The sequence below is a fragment of the Vicugna pacos genome, chromosome 12 (assembly GCF_048564905.1).
Source record: "Vicugna pacos chromosome 12, VicPac4, whole genome shotgun sequence".
In the NCBI taxonomy this organism is placed as follows: domain Eukaryota; kingdom Metazoa; phylum Chordata; class Mammalia; order Artiodactyla; family Camelidae; genus Vicugna; species Vicugna pacos.
This window is the reverse complement of record NC_132998.1, coordinates 2,372,797-2,393,023: the sequence shown is the minus strand read 5'-3', so window position 1 is coordinate 2,393,023 and position 20,227 is coordinate 2,372,797. Positions and strand designations below refer to the sequence as shown.

The 20,227-nt window shown below is 32.9% G+C and overlaps 2 protein-coding genes across 8 annotated transcripts in view; one reads left to right on the top strand and one right to left on the bottom strand.

Annotated features, from left to right (window-relative positions):
- The window catches only part of USP15 (ubiquitin specific peptidase 15), a 109,635-nt gene that overhangs the window by 17,370 nt on the left and 72,038 nt on the right, over positions 1–20,227 (top strand). For all 7 annotated transcript variants that reach the window (XR_012078765.1, XM_006218075.4, XM_006218074.4 and 4 more), the window contains exons 2-3: positions 2,167–2,294; positions 9,698–9,828. Coding sequence is in view for 6 of the 7 variants with exons in the window: in XM_006218075.4 (XP_006218137.1) it covers positions 2,167–2,294; positions 9,698–9,828 (259 nt within the window). In the remaining variant the exon portion in view is untranslated. The remainder of the gene's footprint in view (positions 1–2,166; positions 2,295–9,697; positions 9,829–20,227) is intronic.
- Positions 1–20,227, bottom strand: part of TAFA2 (TAFA chemokine like family member 2) — a 528,067-nt gene that overhangs the window by 475,906 nt on the left and 31,934 nt on the right. Inside the window, exon 2 of the mRNA XM_072973860.1 lies at positions 5,065–5,186. The gene's annotated coding sequence lies outside the window, so the exon portion shown is untranslated. The remainder of the gene's footprint in view (positions 1–5,064; positions 5,187–20,227) is intronic.

Here is a 20,227-nt window from a genome sequence, read left to right as displayed (position 1 = left end):
TGTAAATGTCTTGAAATAAAAGTTTTTCATTTATATGCCCACTTCTAATTTCATGGGTATACCTAAGAAGACTGCACATCATTTTGGTAATAGGTGCTCCCGTTTTTTCTACTTCCCTCATGTGTCATTACCACAGAATTCTATAAGTAAGATATAGGTACCTGTAATAGAAATATGATGCCCTGTTTCAGTTGAAGGTAGTGTTGAAAATTAAATGGGAGAGTTTCCTCTCATGATAGTTTCATACAGAAAGCAGTCACTTCAAGATCGAGGAAAGAGAGTTGAACTAGAAATGTTATGGCAGCAGGTAAATACTGCCCAGGGCAACCCTGCACTGAAACTAAAGAATTTATTAAATACTTCGGAAGCTGAAACCCCATCTTTTAGAAATATCTTTTAAGTAAATATGAATAGAATTTTGATAGTATTCCACAGATAGTTTTTAATGTTAGTTGTATATGTGACTTTTTAAAGTATAGTATTGTTAATCTATAAATTCAGTGCAATTCCAATCAGAATCTTATTTGGGTTTTTTTGTGAAACTTGATAAACTGATTCTGAAATTCATACGGAAAAGCAAAAAGTCAAATATAGTTAAGACAGTTTGCAACAAGAAGCAGCTGGGGAAATGTGCCCAAATAATAACATTATTAAAGTAATTAAGATAATGAAACTGGCACAGTGATAGAACAATAGATGAATGGAATAGGGGAAAGGCCACTTAGTATGACATTTATTTGCAAAGAAAGCAAATAGAACGTCTGATTATCCTATTTAGATTGCAAGAGAGAAAGGGACTAAAAATTTTTTAGTGGGTGATATACAATTAAGTATAATTTTCCTTATTATCAGTTTAACATCTAAGGTCATTGATAGTCTGTTCTATTTACTTTAGAAACAAGGTTTTCTTAAAACTTAGTTTTTCAACTTTTTTCCTTCTCTCATAAGTCTCAAAATCTACTATATGGGGGCTCAGTTGCATAACGCTGACAGTGGGTTTGGAATATTCATGTATAGATAATTCTGCCTCACCAGCTTTTAGGGAATTTAACTGCTGATGAATGTTCTTTAAGAATTGTGGGGTTTTGTTAGGTTGGTGCCTTTGCTTCAGGTATTTTCAGATATAACTATAGCATTTCATTCCTGTGGTGCTACATGTATAGTGCTGCAAGCAAAGAAACATTAAGAGTGGTGTTCTTCTAAAAAACTTAGTTGCACATGAGGGCTTTAAACACCTTGTTAACCTTTATTTTTTTGTTTGCTTGTGATTTAACCTGGTTAGTGTGGGGGAAATGTTTCTGGAAGAGAATTTAAAATAATTATGAACTAGTGACAAATCATGGTAGGTATAATACAAATACATTTGTAAAGTTTTTAAGGTCTATCATTTTTTTATGCTTTCTTTGCTAGAGAACCATTATTTTACTTTTTCTGTCACTGGTCATCTGATAAACTAATCTAGGTATTTGAAATAAGATGAATATAGTTTCAGTAATGCTTACGATGCTTGGTGTATTACACTTTTGAAATCAATCAAAAACCAACCCTGCTTGCCCCAGCAGATTTTATTTATGTATGAGAAACAGTTGGAGACAGTATTGTTGTTATTAGCTTTTGTTAGTAAGGCAGCTAATTATTGTTAGTTTCTTTTAAACTTGGATTATAATTACTATAATCAATCTTACAAACCTCTAGTAATTGCTTTCCTTACCCCCAAAAGAATACAGTAAAATGTATAAAATTAACCTACTATATATTTGTAAGTTTTGTTGTAAAAGAGCCATTTTTCATATTTGTATTTTACCATGTTGCATTTTAAATTTTGTTTTGATTGATTCTTACAATTACCATTTGAATCTTCAGTTGGCAAATATTTTATTGACTATCTTTTGCATTTTTTAAGTGCTGTTAAGGATTTTTTTAACGTGTATATTAATAGTTGTCTTTAGTAGATATTTTGTAGAACAATAGAAAATACTTTACACAAATAATACTTACACAAGAAGTATTTTTCTTCTAATACTGTGCCATTACAGTTATACTCAGTAATCCTTTGAAGGAGGCATGTGCTTTGATATACAATGAAATATAAAAAATAGATAACATTTCTACTACTGTTCGTATAGTTTTAGGTATTTTCCTTTACTGATTTCTTTTCTTTTTTAGGTACCTAGTTGATAGTCGCTGGTTCAAACAGTGGAAAAAATATGTTGGCTTTGACAGTTGGGACAAATACCAGATGGGAGATCAAAATGTGTATCCTGGACCTATTGATAACTCTGGACTTCTTAAAGGTATTATTTCCTTCTTTCAGTCAGGTTGTAAATGTGTTCATTGCAATATGTTATGATCAACATATGTAATATGAAAAATGTTAATGTAAATAAATTGATAAATGAGAAATTTCTTTGTACAGGCATCCCTTGGTGTCCATGGGGGATTGGTTCCAGGACCCCCCTCCTCAGATACTAGAACTACTAGAACTAGATGCTCATGTCCCTTATATAAAATGGCATAATATTTGCATATAATCTGTGTGCATCCTCCTATATACTTTAAATCATCTCTAGATTACTTATAATACTTAATACAGTGTAAAAGCTATGTAGATAGTTGCTAGTGCACAGTAAATTGCAGTTTTGCTTTTTGGAACCTTATGAGAATTTTTTCCCCAAAATATTTTCTCTCTGGAGTTGGGTTAAATCCATAAATGTGGGACTCATGGTTACAGAGGGCCCACTATTATAGATCTGATCTAATGAACTCAGATTATTCTGTCATAATTAGTTTTTCTTCTGTACCATGACCAATCTGTTTTTTTAAATTTATTATGTAATAGGGCTTATTACTATTTAAACCTAGAATGTCAATTAAAAAGCACTATCTTACTTATTTGGGGGAATGCTATCTTGTGTATTATTTTCCTAATGGACCCATGACTTTTTTTTAAGTTGGAACCATTGGTATATGTTTACATTCTTTGATTTTTGCATTAATCTTCTATAAATGTTACTACTTGCCAGTTCTTCTAAACCTCTTATTACATTTAAAGAGAATAAAACATAAGTATGAGAACTTCCATTTTTGACCAAGATGGAGTAACAGGAATTAGATTTATCCTTCCACTTGAATGAACTGAAACCCTGACAAAATATATGAAACAGTGGTTCTCAAAACATTGGACATCAGGCAGCAAAGAATAGTAATCCCTGAGAGATAGGAAACAAATGAGGTGACCCCTATGGTTTCCTCAGCTTACTGCACTGAGAGAGTTTCCACGACATGGCACAGAAGGGGAAACCCATGCAGAGCCTGGCATTCTTTCTTGAGGAAAGAGTTTGGAGTCCAGGGAAACCAAGGCTGACAAGAGTTTTCAGGACAGAGTACCAGAAGAATGAGCAGCACAGAACAGAGAAAGAGCAACCTAGAGATTTATAGGAGCTCTCTTGCGAGCCTTCAGCTGACTGTTGACCAGTGCATGTATGTGAAGAAGCTACCTAAGGCCAGGGAAAGAACCACCGAAGAATTAGAAGGGACAGCAATTGAGGCTCATGTTACCAAATCAGATTTGTTTCCCAAATGTGCAGCAAACCAAACCCTGAGATGCCAAGGTTTGCAGCAGAGAAAAGGTTTATTCAGGAAGGGAGGAGTCAGGAAAACAAATCTCAGATCCACCTCCCTGATGGTGAGGGGCTCAGGTATTTGTGGGATAAAGAAGCAGGTAGTCTGAGGCATGATCTTGAGGAAGGGAAGTTGTAGATAAGAAAAAGGTGAACTAATCATCATACTGTGCAGGTGCGACTAAGCTCCTTGCTTCTCTGTGGGATACATGTTCAGAAAATGGCAGCATTAGCATGTTCTGAGGGTAGAATTTTGGGCCCTCTGACGTTAGTAGGTCACTGAGCAGTCATTCACACAAACCCAATTAGGAAGTCGGTGGTCTTAGTCTTAGCCAGCTCTGCCTAAAACTGGACACAGCTTATTCCAAGTTTCTGAAAAACAACTCATGCAAACATCTTACTGTTTAGGCTGTGTGAGGCTTGGAGGACATACAAGTTTTTGTAAAAACAATTAGAGTGAACTTCATCAATGAAGGCAGGTTACAGTTCATTATTTGTTAAGCAAGTTGTAGTTTGGTGGATCTAACTGATGGGTATCCTCGGTTTCACTTATGTAGGACTCATCCAATGAATAATGTGTTCACAGTAGCCAGAGTGGAAAACCTTATAAATCACAGGGTAGACTGCGAAGGACAGGCTTACCTCTATAGAAGGTCAAAATTAACTCTTTTTTCCTTCTAAATTGAAAGCATCAAACTATTTCCAAGTAACTTAACTGTGTCTCAGAACAAAACACAGTAGTATTTACAGGAATACAAAGATATCCAGCATCCAGCAAGGTGAAAGTTAGAATGCCCTGGATTCAACCAAGTCTTACCTGAATGCAAAGAAACAGAAAAATATGATACATAATGAGGAGAAATAGCAATGTTTTAAAAAAATTTTTAAGTGGAAAAAAGGAACAAAGAACAAATGAAACAAATATAAAGCAGATAGCAAGATGGTAGATTTAAACTCAGTTCTATGAATAATCATATTTAATGTTAATGTCCCAATTTAAGGTAGAGACTGAGATTGGATTTAAAAAAAAGACCCAAGTGTATACTGTCCACTGGAAACCCACCTTAAATATAAAGATACAAATAAATTAAGAGATTGAAAAAGAAATGCCATGTTGTGATAAGCAAAATTCTAAGACTGACATCCAATGACCCCCCCTCTTATATAATCATGTCCCCCTTGAGTGTGGGTGAAACCTGTGAATAGGATAAGATACCATTTCCGTGACTATGTATGACAAAAGGGAGCTTAATTTAATCACACATGCCCTTTAAAAGCTGAGATTTCTCTGGCTGGTAGCTGAAGAAGTCAGAATCCAAAGCATGAGAAGGACTCACTGCTGGTTTGAATATATAGAGGAGCACATGAGAAGGAAGACAGGCATCCTCTAGGAACAGAGAGAGGCGTTGGGCCCACGGCCAGCACAGAAACAAGGACCTCATACCTGTAGCCATGAGGAACTGAATTCTGGCAACAACCTGAACGGGCTTGGAAGTAGATTCTTCCCCAGAGCCTTCAGATAGGAGACCAGCCTGTCTGACATCTTGATTTCTTCCTTGTAGGACCCTAAGCAGAAAACCCAGTTGAGCTCACCTGAACTTCTGACCTAAAGAACTTTGAGATATAAGTGGGTGTTATTTTAAGCCACTATAATTATTTGTTATGTAGCAATAGAAAACAACTACACATACTAACACTAATCAAAAGAAAGCTGGAGTAGCTATATTAATATCAGACATTAAGTTTTAGAACAGATGACATTACCAGGGATAAAAGTTCAGCTCATAATCATAAATGGGCCAGGACAATTTGTTAAGAGAACATAATAATCCTAAATATATACCCACCTAATGGCATAACTTGAAAATATATGAAGCAAAAACTGATAGAACTGCAAAGCGAAATAGAAAAATATCCACAAGTATATGATGAATATTTCAATACTTGTCTCTCTATAAATGATAGAAAATGTGTAGACAGAACAGTAGTAATGAAATAAATCAACCAACCTGACTTAATTATTTATAGAATACTCCACTGAACAACATAATGAAAATTCTTCTCAAGTGTGCTCATGAAGCATTTAGACCATATTCTGCACCATAAAACCTGTCTCAAAAAAGTTAGAAGGATTTAAATCATACAAAATTTCTCTTACTTCAGTGGAATAAATTAGAAGTTCATAACAAAGATGGGTGGAGCATCTTCAAATATTTGGAAATTAACACGCATCTATGTAACCCAGGGTCAAAAAGAATGCAAAGGGGAAATTAGCAAATATTTTCAACTAAATGAAAGTGAAAATAAAACATATCACAATTTGTGGAAGGCAGCTAAAAAGTACGTGGAGGGTGGTAGTTTATAGTCCTTAATACTTATAAAGAAAAGAAAGTTCTCAAATCAGTGACCTTGGTTTCTGACTTAAGAAGTTAAAAATAAGAACAAATTAAACCTAAATTAAACAGTAGAAAGAAAATGCTAGTAAGTTGAGAACAGAAATTAAATATAAAGAGAAAACAGAAAAATAGAGAAACCAAAAATTGGTTCTTTGTAAAGATAATAAAATTTATAGAACCTAGTTTGATCAGAAGAAAAAGGGAAAAGACAGAATTACCAATATTAGGAACAAGAGAGGTAACATCAGTACAGAATTTACAAATAATAAAAGGACAATAAAGGAATATTACAAACTTTATGCCATTAAATTCAGCAAATTAGATAAAAAAGATAGATTCGTTGAAAGATAAAAACTACCAAAGCTCATTCCAAATGAATAGTGAACTAACACAAATTGAAATGTTAAAAATACATTTTATGATGGCATCAAAAATGTAAAATACAGGTAAATCTGACAAAGTATATGCAAGACACGTACACTGAAAAATATAAGACATTGATGAGATAAATTAAAACCTAAATAGAGAAATTATGTTAGTCAATCAGAAAACTCAATATTGTTAAGTTCTCCGACTCAGTCTACAGATTCAACATAATTCCCAATCACGTGCCTAGTAAGCTTTTGAAGAAATGCGATAGAATTTACATACCATAAAATTCATCCTTTTACATTATACAATTCTCTGTTTTGTGGCATATTCACAAATTGTGTGGAGATACACGACATTTAATTTACCTCACCGTCAGTTGATAGACATTTGGGTTGTTTTAACTTTCTGGCTTTTATAAAAAACAGTGCTCTGAACATCCACGTACAAATCAAAGTTCAGGTGTTTTTGAAAAATAGATACTTAATGCTCAAGCAGCATTTGTTTAAAAGACTGTCCTCTCTCCAGTGAATTCCTCTTACATATTTGTGTAAAATCAATAGACCGTATACTTGTGGATCTACTTCCGGATTCTCTAATCTGTTTGATTCTTACCTCACACTATATACAAATATTAACTAAAAACTGACCAAAGACATAAATCTAACAGCCAGAACTATAAAACTCTTAGAGAAAATATGTGTAAATCTTTTCCAATCTTGGATTAGGTGACGCTTTCTGACGCCAAAACCACAAGGAACCAAAGGAAAATAATAGATAAATTGGACTTCATCAAAATTAATTTGTGCTTTAAAGGCACCATCAAGACAGGAAAAGGCAATCCACAGGATGGGAGACAATTTTTGAAAATCATGTCTGATAAGGGGCTAGAATCCAAAATATATAAATAATTCTTAAAACATAACGTTAATTAGACAAATAACCCAACTAAAAATGGGCACAGGATCTGAACAGACATTTCTCCAAATATAAGCAGCACAGGTGAGATACTTAACATCATTAATCACTAGGTAAAGACAAATCAAAATCACAAGAGATACCACTTAACACCCATTAGGACGGACCAGTCATTCATTCCAAGGTGTTTACACGAGAGAAATGAAAGCATCCAAATGAAAATTTGTACACAGGTATTCATAGCAGTGTTATTTGTAATAGTGAAAATTGGAAACAACCCAAAATGCCCATCAACAGCTGAATGGATAAACAAATTTAATATAATAGCCGTATAATGAAATCCTACTCAGCAATTTACAAGAATGAACTATTGTTACTTAAAAACATGAATAGATTTCAAGATAATCATGTGGCACAAATGAAGCCAAACAAAGCATCACATACTAATTTTATATGAGATTCTAAAAAATGCAGATTAGGCTATATTTGCAAAATATAGGTAAGTAGTTTTCAGTGAATAGGACAGTGGACCTGGATGGACAGGACAGATAAAAAGCTCCAAGGAAACCTTTGAGACTGACGGAAATGTTCGATATGTTCATCATTTTGGTGGTGATGGCTTCACAGTTGTTTTGATATGTCAAAATTATCAGATTTTACACTTTAGATCTATTGTAGTAGTTTACTATCACTTTTATATCAACAAACATAGATGTAACAAAAATCAGCTGTTCTATGCTTAATTTAGGGTTGTTCTCCCCTTAAAAATGAGTTGATCATTTTATTTTGTCCACTAGATATATATAACTGTCTGGATTCTGGTACATAATAAAATCATTTACCCAAACTCTTAAATTATTGTGGAGAACAGAATAGAAGTCTTATTTTTTTTAACTTTTTTTTCCTCTTCTTAAATTTTCTTCAAGGTAGTCTGTTATAGTGGAGAGAAAATGAATGTTAGAGTAAACAGATACATGCTTGAATCCAGTCTCTACAGTTTTCTGTATGTGACCTTGGGCAAGTTAATACCTGAATCTGTTTACTAAGCGAAATGGAGATATCTACTTCATAATATTGTTTGGAAAATTAAGAGATAAAATGGTTTTCCCTAATAACACCTTTCATAGTACCTGCAGTTTTCCTTATGAATGATCTTGGGCAAGTTACTCAATTTCCTTCAGTATATTTTCTAATCTAAAACAGAGAGCTACCTATCTTACAGGATTGTTTTGAAAATTGACGCTATAACATGGTTATCGCCCATATGTGATAGTACGTGATACATATGGGGGTTTAAGAGTTTCTTTCACTTTCAGAGTGTTCTGAAAATCTGTTCCAAATTGTCAGTTTTGATCATGAATTTAAAAGTTATAGCTAAAAGTTTTAAAAAAAAACTGAGTCTAAAAATTCAGTTTTCCCATTTCTGTTCTTCATGAAACATAGTTTTCTCGAAGTTTAGTATGATTATTTGAGCATAGATTGATCATCCAGTAAATAACTTTCTTTTAACCCCTTCAGCATTTTTCTTCCTTCTTGATTTATACTTATTTCTAATTAATATTAGTACATTCTCATTACTGAAATAGTACCAAGAGCAGTTTTGCTTCCCATGTTTGTTAATTCAAGGCTGGCTCAGAATGAGAGAATCTTCTTATGTTGTAAGTAACTCAGTAAAGTATTTTCATTTCTGCACTTTGGAAATCAAGTAAAGGACCAGATAATAAATGAGTCTCAGATTAGGACTATGATATAGGTGTAATTCAAGGTATTGCTTCCAGGTCTCTGGCCTGCCCTGTACTAAATTTTAGTTTAACTAAAATTTTGAAATGGATTATAGAATTAGAACCACATCTGAACAACTACTTCTGCTTTAGATCTTAGGAGGAATCTAGATCAGGGGCTCTGTGGAGTAATGAATTGGTTCATAAGATGCCCTTTTATGATTTCCATCATGGTTCCCAGCCCAGGTGCTTTGGCGTCATTGTAAAAGGTTATTGATTTGCTTCAGAATTTTCTTCATCAGCTAATGCTAGAGTGACCACTATTACCATGGGATCTCTGGTACTTAAAATATTTGGGAAACAATCTTTATTCAGAACCTGATTCCCTTAGTTAACAATTACATTGTAGTATTTTTTAAGAGCCTAGTAAAAGAAAAATTATGTTTTAAATATTGTTGGTTGACTTATGGTACACACTGAAACTTTGTAAAGCAACAGTTGGAATATGTAGACTTAAATATGAACCTCTTCAGGACTTTGTTCAAAACTCATTATTTAACTGCCTAAAATAGTCTTCATGAGTTTAAAAAATTTGAAATGTTTACAACTGAAGTATTTAGAGGTATGTAGTATTCTTTCTTTTTATGTATTGAGTTTATTTTTCCTTTTGCAGATGGTGATGCCCAGTCACTTAAGGAGCATCTTATTGATGAATTGGATTACATACTATTGCCAACTGAAGGCTGGAATAAACTTGTCAGCTGGTACACATTGATGGAAGGTCAGGAACCAATAGCACGAAAGGTACATATTAAGAATAACTGAATACAAACGTTTTTCTTAACAGTTTACAATTTGTTGTTAATTCAGTGACTTAAGAAGCCTCATCAGTTTATCTTGCAGAAAAAGACCATCAAAATGTTACTGTACACTGTATAATAATGCCTGACACATACAGAAAGTTTATTATATACTATCCACTGTTACAAGCATATCATACATTATTAACTAATTTAATCCTCATAAAAAAACTCTCTAAGCTAAGTATTATCCCCATTTTATAGATGAAGAAATGAGGACAGAGACAGAGAGGTTCAGGGTCTTTAAGAAAGTCACATCATTTTACAACTTACATAGCCTGACTCTGTTTTGTTACCCACTGTGCTGCACTGCTTTTTTGACTTAAAAAAAAAAAGTTAAAAATAATGAAATGATGAGTAGAAGAAATATTTTACAACATAAATATTTTTTAAAAGTTGAAAAAAATGCAGGTATTTTATCCCCATTTTAAAGTTTTGCCATACAGTCTTGAAACATTAACAATGACCCACTCTCTTTACTTTCTGGAATTAAGTCATTTATGAAAGTGTCAGTGTTTGCATATAGAATAATACCAAATGCTTAAAGTAGGTGTGCTAGCCTTACACAAGTATTTGATAGTGTATTTGAGTAGAGCATAATTATTTATCTGATTTTATTTCCACATGAAATTGATTAAAAAGTCAAATTATATAACAGAATGGTATAAACCTCTAGTAGACCAAACATATTTGGAATTATCTGGAACTGATGCTACAAAGTTGCTGTATTAACAATTCTTATTTGTATATCTATAGTTTAGGTATAGAATTGAATCTTGTTTTCTAAATAGACTGTGAATGTGCCTTTGATTTAGTTTAGTATAGTTCCATTTTATTCCTTAATTTCCCCCAGCCTTTTTTTGTAGCCATTTCAAAATTAACTCTCCTCTCTTCTAAGAATGCTAGCCATATATATATATATATATAAAATGGCCTATCATTTTATCTGTAGTTACTGGAGAATTAAGTGTTTTAACCATTTGAAGGATAACCTATTTAGCTGTAAAACTGTCTAGAAGAACTTCATTCCTGGGATAAAAGAAAATCTATGTGTGGAATATCTTCAAATGTGTTAAACTGTATTACTTCAGCCTTAATGATACACTTTTTTTTCCTTAATAAGTGTAGCATACATATAGTATAGTAAACAAATCAATCAGCAACTCCATTAGCATTTCTTTTTTGAAAGAGGCCTTAAGTGGCATTTCTTGAAATCTGTGATAAGCAAATTAAATTAAAGAAGAAAAAGAATCATGAAAACTTTACACAGGAAGAAAGGAAAAAAGTCTGTTAGGAGGCTATATATTTGTTTTTAATAAGGTAGTTATAATTTACTCATCTTATAAAATAACTCAAATTTTGTGTGTAAAAATTACCTGGAGTATTTACTAAAATGTATCTTCCTCCAAGATTAAATCAGTAAGTCTGGGAATTTCCAGTTTTACTATGTTTCTGATGCCATTGAACTCAAAAAGCAGACTCTGATGCTGTTGGAACTTAAAAAATAGACTAGTCTTTCAGAGTCTGAAACCCAGCTTTGAATTTCACTAATCTGATTGTATTGTATTAAGGAATCTGGAATTGGTAGCTGTGATGAGAAGCAAAGTTAACCATCTTCCTGGGCCTCAAATCATCTTTAAAATGTCTCAGTTAATAATGTCAGGCATTTAATTTAAAACAAAAACAAAACAGGCAAATGAAGAGAAAATATAATGGAACCAAAGTCCAAGATAAACAACAGATAATAGAAACAGACCCGTGAGGAATGCAAATAATGGAATTATCAGACAGAAACTTTAAAACACTGTGCTTGTTATGTTGAAAAAATAAAAGACAGTTTTTAAAGAAGTACAAAACTACCAAGAACCAAATATAATTCTAAAACTGAACAATAATATGAAAAAATTAAGGATTAAGGACTTAATTTGGGGTGAAATACTAAACAGAAACAAAGAGAGAATTGTAAACTAAATGACAACATCAGTAGAAAATCTATAGACTAAAGTTTAAAGAGACAAAAGAATGGAAAATAGAGAAAAAAGCAGAGGGACGTATGGAATACACTGAATAAATTTAACAAAATACATATAAGTGGACTCCTTAAAGGAAAGGAAGGACAGAATGGGGTACAAGTAATACTGGAAGTAATAGCTGAGAATTTTCCACAAGCAATGAAAGATATACTACAGAGTCAAGAAATGCTATGAATTCCAAGCTAGAAAAATACAAACAAAACCATACTGAACAAAACTTTTTGGGGAAAAAAAAAAAAGATTCTTGTTAGTAGCCAGAAAAAAGATATATAAACTTTCAAAGTAAGGGTAAGACAAATAAATGATTTCTCAAGAGAAATGAAAGCCAAAAATTAGTGGAATATCTTCAGTGTGCTGAAAGAAAATAACTGCTAACCTAGAATTCTATGACCAAGGAAAGACTCCTTCAGAATAATGATGCAAAAAAGCCATTTTCATATAAACAAATTGATAGACTTGCAGTTAAAAAAAAAATACAAAACCATCTTCAGAATAGAAGAAAAACTACTCCAAAGTGAAGCTTGGAGACATAGGAAAAAATGTTGACTGGCAAGAGTAAATACTGTGAATGAATGTTTAGGTAGATTGTTTAAAATAGCAATCATTTCTTATGAGGGTGAAAATATGTATAAAATGTAAGTGTGTAACAACATTAGCATATAAGTTAAGGTTGTTGCCCCCAAGACAACCCCTGTTATCTCCAACTTCTCATATCTACATCGTTGGGTAGTCCCCATCCACACTGTATCAGGATCTTAGTATTGTATTGGTCTTTGTGGCCAGTGACATACAGCAAAAGTCATGGTACAGTATATCACTTTCAAGATTAGATTTTAGGTCAAAAAGTATAAACTTACAGTTATAAACTAAGTAAGTCGTGATGATGTGTTATACAGTATGGTGACTATAGTTAAAAATATTATATTGCATATTTGAAAGTTGTTAAGAGTTCTAGAAGATCTTAAAATTTCATATCACAAAGACGGATAGACCTGGAGATTAATACTAAGTGAAGTAAGTCAGACAAAGACAAATATCATATGATATACATTATATGTGGAATCTAAACAAATGATACCAATGAACTTACTTACAAAACATACAGACTCAGACATAGAAAACAAACTTATGGTTAACAAAGGGGGAGGGGAAATGAGGGCTAAATTAGGAGTTTGGGATTAACAGATGCAGACTACTATACACTGAATAGATAAACAAGGTCCTACAGTATAGCACTGGGAACTGTATTCAATAGCTTGTAATAACCTATAATGAAAAGAATATGAAAAAGAATATATATAACTGAATAACCGTGCTATATACCTGAAACTAACACAGCACTGTAAATCAACTATACTTCAATTAAAAGTAAAATTAAATTAAAAAATAAAAATTCTCATCACAAGAAAAAAAGTGTAACTATGTAAGGTGACAGATGTTAACAAGATTGACTGTGGTGATCATTTCACTATGTATACAATATCAAATCATTATGTTGTACACCTGAAACCAATATAATGTTGTGTGTCAGTTGTATCTCATTTAAAAATAAAGATTATATTATAAAAGACACTTTGGCTAACATCTTGGGTGTGCACACCCTCTTGCTCTCTCTCATTTCTCAGTCTGGGAAATTCAACTGCACACTCAGGCAGCCTGTGGAGGGGCTCACATGTTAAGGAACTGAGATCTCTGGCCAATAGAGAGAAATGGAGGCCTGCTAACAACAATGTAAGTGAGCTTGGAAGTGAATCCTCCAGTCTCATGAAAAGCTTCCAGATAATTGAAGTCCCAGTCCACAGCTTGACAACAATCTCATGACAGATCACAAGCCAGAACATCCCAGCTAAGCAGCCCCAGATTCTTGACCCTCAGAAACTATGTGAGATAATGTTTGCTTTGTTAAGCTGATAAACTTGAGGTAATTTTTTATGCAGTAACAGATAGCTAGTACTAACTTTGTTACCTGAAAGTTGTGTACTACCATAGCAAAAACTTGAAATGTGGTGGTTTTGGAACTGGGCATTGCGTAGAAGCTGTAAGAATTTTGAGAGTATTAATGAAAGCCTAAAGTGCCTTGAATAAATTGGTAGTAGAATTTTAGACTCTGAGGAGGCTGCCAGTGAGATCATAAAGGAAAGTGAGGAATATCTTATTGGAACTCAGAATAAAGTGATCTTTGTTACAAGGTGGCAGAAACATTTAACAACATGTCAACTGCAGTAAACTAAAAGGTACAAAAAATACATTTAATGAACTGAACAGTCTGCCAAAATGTATGGCTGGGTTTCTTTCTGTGCTGTTTATAGTCAGATGTGAGAAAAGAGAGAGAAGCTAAATAAAGGACTGTTAAATAAAAAGGAACCAAGACTCTCTAGTTTTGAAGATTAGTCTCTGCATATGACTAACAATGCTAAAACAAAGAAATACTTCCAAGCAAAGGTCAAACTCAAGACACTCTTAGGAAAGCATGGTCTAAAGTTGAAGCCAGGGCTGTGACTGGAAAATTTCTTTGTTAAAACCTCAGAAAAGTCAAAGGTGGTGCCTCACAGTACTGTTCAGACAAAAGGCCCTTTAAAGAATTTCAAGGTGTACTTCATACTTCCTTTCAATATATGGCTTTTAGGAACAGCAGAGCTTCTAAGAAGCTTGAGGGTGATGTCCCTCAGACTTCTCAGTATAAACCCAAGGTAGAAAGTACTTAACTAGAGGACATTTGTGGGTGTGACTTTTGTCTGCTGGGATGAACTTCAGTGAGATCCACTGGAGACCCACTGTGTTTTCAAGAACCACTGCCGTTTTGAACTGCAGAGACAGTATAAAATTACCTTTGACCTCCCACACTTCAACAAGCAAGAAATCAGACTAAGAATTTACTCAGCTATAAACAGATGCTAACTTTCATGAAAAAAGGATTACTCAGAAGGCAGAACCAGGTCTGCTCATGAAGAGTCATTTTCACGTAAGGGTAAAGTGAGCCCTTTTATCAAGGAGCTTCCAGTATTTGCCCGGGTGGATTTCAGAGTTTCTGTGGACTATTGACTTCTTTGTATCCCCTGCTTTCCCTGCTTTTAACAGGAATATCTAAAAGATTATCTTCTGCATGCCCCACCATTTTATTTTGGGTTTGTGTGGCACAGAGAACTTACATTTTAGTTTACAAGCCTGTAGAGCAAAAGGAACTGTATTCGAGATGCTTAAAGAACGATACCCAAGAATCTGCACCTTGATCAGATATAGATGACAAGTTTCTGAACTTTGAGTTGATTTTACAATGAGAAGACTAGTGAGGGCCTTTGCAGGGGGAGGGTGTATTTTGCATGTTGTGGGGTGGGACTGTGACTTACTGAGCGCCAGAGGGTGAACTGTAGTAGACAGCCTCAAAGATGCTCCTGAGTTTTGCCCCTTCTTGGTATTCACACTCTTGTGTAATCTTCTATGTCATATTAGAGTTGACCAGTGTGATCAGTAAAATAGGACACAAGTGATGGTGTGTCATTTCTGAGATCAGTTTATGAAAGATACTGGTACTTCTAACTTGGGAGTGCTTTCTTGCTCTCTCTTGGACCTATCACTCAGTGAAGTCATTTGCTTCACAGGCAGCCTATGGAAAGACTCACATAATGAGGAACTGAGGTTTCTGCTAACAGCTGGAGATGAGCTGAGGCCTGCCAACAACACATGAGTGAGCTTGGAAGCAGATTTGAACAACAGGATTAACCACCATGACCTAATTGACATGCATTGCACTTAGTGCAGAACACAAAAAAATTTTAAGTGGAATTTTTATCAAAATTAACCATATTCTGGGCCATCAAACAAATTTCAGTATATTTCTAATGACAGAAAAATTTCAGTGTATTTTCTTTCCCCTAGGGGAATTTAGAAGTCAGTAACAAAAAGATAACTGGATGACCTTTCATCTACCTAGAAATGGAACAATATACTTTTAAGTAATCCTTGGATCAAAGAAGATAGAAGAAGTAAAGTTAGACACATTTTAAACTGAATGATAATAACAATACGGCATAAAAGAATGGCTAAAGCCATTCTTAGAAGGAACTTTATAGCTTAAATGCAAATACTAGAAAAGAAGAAAGACAGTTGTCACAAGAAAAAAAGAAAATTAAGCCTAATTAAGAAAGAGTAATATAAAGTAGACAGTAATAAAATAGAAAAATTGCACTGAATGAACGAAGTTGAGTTGTTGTAAAGAACACTGAAATAAGACCAGTAAACTAAAGATGAGTCCTGACAAGACTGATCAAGAATAAAAGGAAAATAGGTACAGATCCACCTATACTGGGAAAAGGGGGACATTATAGCAGAGTCTAAATAGTTTTTTAAAAGATTAATTTTGAACAATTTTATGTAATAATTTGAAAATTAGATGAAATGAACAAATTTTCAGAAAAATATAGCAATGTTGAAACAGTAAGAAATAGATAATCTGAATTGCCCTGATTAAAGAAATTAAATCATTAAATGGAAACCTTCCCACAAAGAAAACTGTAGCTCCAGAAGGCATTACCAATAAATATTTTACCATTATTAACAACATAATACCAAATTTTAATAATACAATGCTAGTTGGTCAAATCCAGCAATATGCAAAAAGGGAATTAAAAGGCCAGGCTGGAGTTTTCTTTCAAATGCAATTTTAATTTTACTTTGAAAATCACTTACTAATAATTTTGGTATTAGCTGAATAAAATAGAAAAATAATAGCAATATGCAAAAAAAAAGATGTTTGATAAAACTCAGTATCTATGTGTGATTTTAAAAAAAAACTAGAAAACTAGCAGTAGAAACCTGCTATAAATATACTTATTGGTAAAATACTCGAAGTTCTCTCTCTTTCAGATCAGGAACAAGACAAGGATATCTATGTTAGAAGTCTTACCAGTGTGGTACTGCAAGGAAAAGAACTGAAAGAATAAGAGTTGAAAAAAAAAAGAGAAATAAAGTTGTAATGTTCTAGAAGACATGATTAAATATGTAGAAAATTCCAAAAATTTTACTGATAAACCATTAAAATTAAGTTTCACAAGGTGGCAGGATATAAGGTAAATATAGAAAAACCAATTACTTATCAGCAACAAATAAAGTTAAATTTTAAAATAATGTTTACAACAGATCAAAGTACTTAGGAATAAACCTAACAAAAACTACTTTACTGCAATGAAAATTACAAAATATTACTGAGCAAAATTAAAGAAGACCTAAGGAAGATCTGGGAAGTCACCAGAATCTTCTGTAGAAGGGCAGACAGTAAATATTTTCAGCTTTGTGGACTGAATTGGCCTCTGTGGAACCTATTCATCTCTGCTGTTTTGGGTGCAAAAACAGCCATAGGTGACACCTAAATGAACGACAATAACTGTGTTCCAGTAAAATGTTATTTACGAAAACAGATGATGAGTCACGTTTAGCCTGTGGATCTCAGTTAGCCCACCCCTGATCTATTCATTAGTTAATGCCTACCAACATCATAAAAAGAGTGGCAACTAGAAATTAATTGTATCTTGTTTAGAATATATTTCACTATGAGATAGTCTTACTAAAAATTGCAAGAATAAAAAGATGGATAGTGAACTTTTCTGTTAAAAGACACTTCAGAGACTTATCAGTCAATTGCAGCATATGGGCTTTATTTGGATCCCGATTCAAACAATATATTAAAAATGAGATAGCAGGGACAATTTGAATATTGACTGGATATTTGATACTGAGGGATTAGTTTTAATTTTTTAGGTGTGATAATGATGTTATGGTTATGTTTAAGTCCTTGATTTTGAAGAAATGTATCTCAAAATACTTGTGTGGTGTTTCACGAGTAAGATTTGTTTGTTATGTGTGAACACCTGTGACTTTATAGTTAGTCATGCTTCTCTACTAGTCTGTCTTTATTTACCACTAGGTGTTCTCATCCTGATTCCCGGGACTAGGTCTAATTCACCTGTGTCTATCTAGCACTAAGCATAGGTGCTCATAAGTGCTGCAGAAATGAATGTAGCTAACTCAGAATTAGTAAATGTGTTCATTACGTCCAGTGACCAAGTTGTTTTAAAATTCCAGATTTCTTTAGAAATTACTTTCTGTTTCCAAAGGTGGAGAAGTAGTCACTTGGAATGAAGGAAAGTTTCAGTGAAACTTTTATATGCCAATATAAAGAGTGGACTATATTAGGTTTATCAAGTATATTTCATTGCTTAAGTCAAAAATACTGTCTAGTATTCATAGCAAAATGAACAAACAGAAATTTTATTTATTTTAATTCATCACGAACTTGTATTTCTCTCACTAACTTAGTAAAGAATCTTGACCTTCGTTGTGGCCAGGAATTAATGGAATTCACAGATTTCATTTTATGCTTGCCCCTTATTTCCAATATAAGACAACATTATAATTCACTTAGAAAAAAAATTTAGCGGTCGCCTTTAATTCTGAAATGTAACTATTATTTCTGAATATTCGATCTCCAGTCTTATTTCAAATGTATGTTTTAATGGTTATAGTAGGTAGGTAAATATAACTTTGTACCCTGTTTCTCATAAGCCTGTTTCTTCTTGTTACAGTCTTCATAGCCATCTATTTTAAATGATTATTTTCAGCACAGATATTTTTAATGAAGGCAGGATATTTTATATAAACAAATATAAAGGAGATGTTATATGAACAGTCTGCATATGAGTATAATGATACTAACACAGAAATGTGCTAATTATTTTTTATGCTATGATGCTGTTGTGTTCAAGCTTTAATCATTCATATAGAATGGTTCTTTCAAATAAAAATAATTGGAGGACAAACTCATGTCTTCTTTAAAAGAACTGCTTATTAATACACTTCTTTTGGAAATAGTAAAATACCTTATAAATATAGTAGTATTCTGAGTAGTGATAATGAGGGTTTTAGCAATATAAAGTATTGTTGGAGAAAAGAAAAAGTAAGAAAAATTCTGAGTCCCAATAAAGTGTGGTTTTTTAAATAGTCTTGATGTTTTGTTTTCATTGTTGATAGTGACTTCTGACAGTTAAATTGCCAAGTTCTTTCCGGGATACTATCTATTAGTATTTTGAAAATTAATTTTCAGTTTAAGGAAAAACTATGTTTACTTAGAAAATACATACCTCAATATAAATCATTATGAGGGATTTTCTTATTTTTTATTATTTTATCCTGTTTCTTTATCCCATTACCTGCTCTATTGTTAGTCACTCCATTTTTTTTCCATAAAAATGAAGCCTTTAGGTACCTCAGTTTCAACAACCTAACAGTGATTAGTAACTAACTTAATATAATGTTATTTTAGGATTCTTATTCAGATACTGAGTCCCAAAAATTTCTGATAGAAATATTTTACTCCTAGCTTTCCTACTTAACTATAACTCCAAGTAATCTTATAAAATTAAATGATACGATATCCTTTGCTACATTCTTGGCTTCAAATAAGCATAAAACAAAATCCTTCAAATAAGATATAAAACAAATTAGTTAAGTTAGACAGTTCATATATTAGTTTATAATATGGGTTTAAGTTAATTAACGGAAGTGCAGGTGGTTGCCTATTCAGAAATGTGAATGTAACAAGTATAATTAGGAGAATATATCTAATTAGTAGAGTATCATAAAAATTCGCATTGGATTTGACATTAAATACTAGATAAACTATATTTGAACTATTTGAGCTAAAATAAGTTTCCTGTGAGTGAAAGATAAATTTATAAGTCCCTTGCTGAATGGATGCTAAGCTTGAGTACAGCAGTCATTTGGAGCCTCCCTTTTGCCATATTTGTCTAATGTATCACGTATCAGGCTGATTACTATTTTCAGAAACAGTATTCATGACTAAAATCCTACAGTTAACCTTTAGAAGATCAAAAGGAAATATACTTATCAAAAAGGTGACCCTAATGTATATACTTTTTCTCTTTTTTTGCTTTATTTCTTGCATGTTTAGCAGCTTTTTGTTTTCATTTGTTGCATAGAATTACTGAGTGAGCATTTAAAGGTCATACAAAGTCATCCTGGTATGGAAAATTAACATATCAGTTACAGGGCATAGCTGAATATTTTGGCAGCAGTAATTTGGAGTTATCATTTTAAAAGATTTATTTTAACATACAGAATCATTATAGCTGTTGCTAACTGAAATTTTGTAAAACTTACCATTTTTAAAGGTGTTCTGCTTGAAATCAAGTACTGAAAGCTAGAAGTATGTCTGTATCTTTAATCAGAGCTGTATTTACATTTTGGATGCAGCTTCTCGTCATAAATACTACATGTCTTCATTATAATATACCGAAG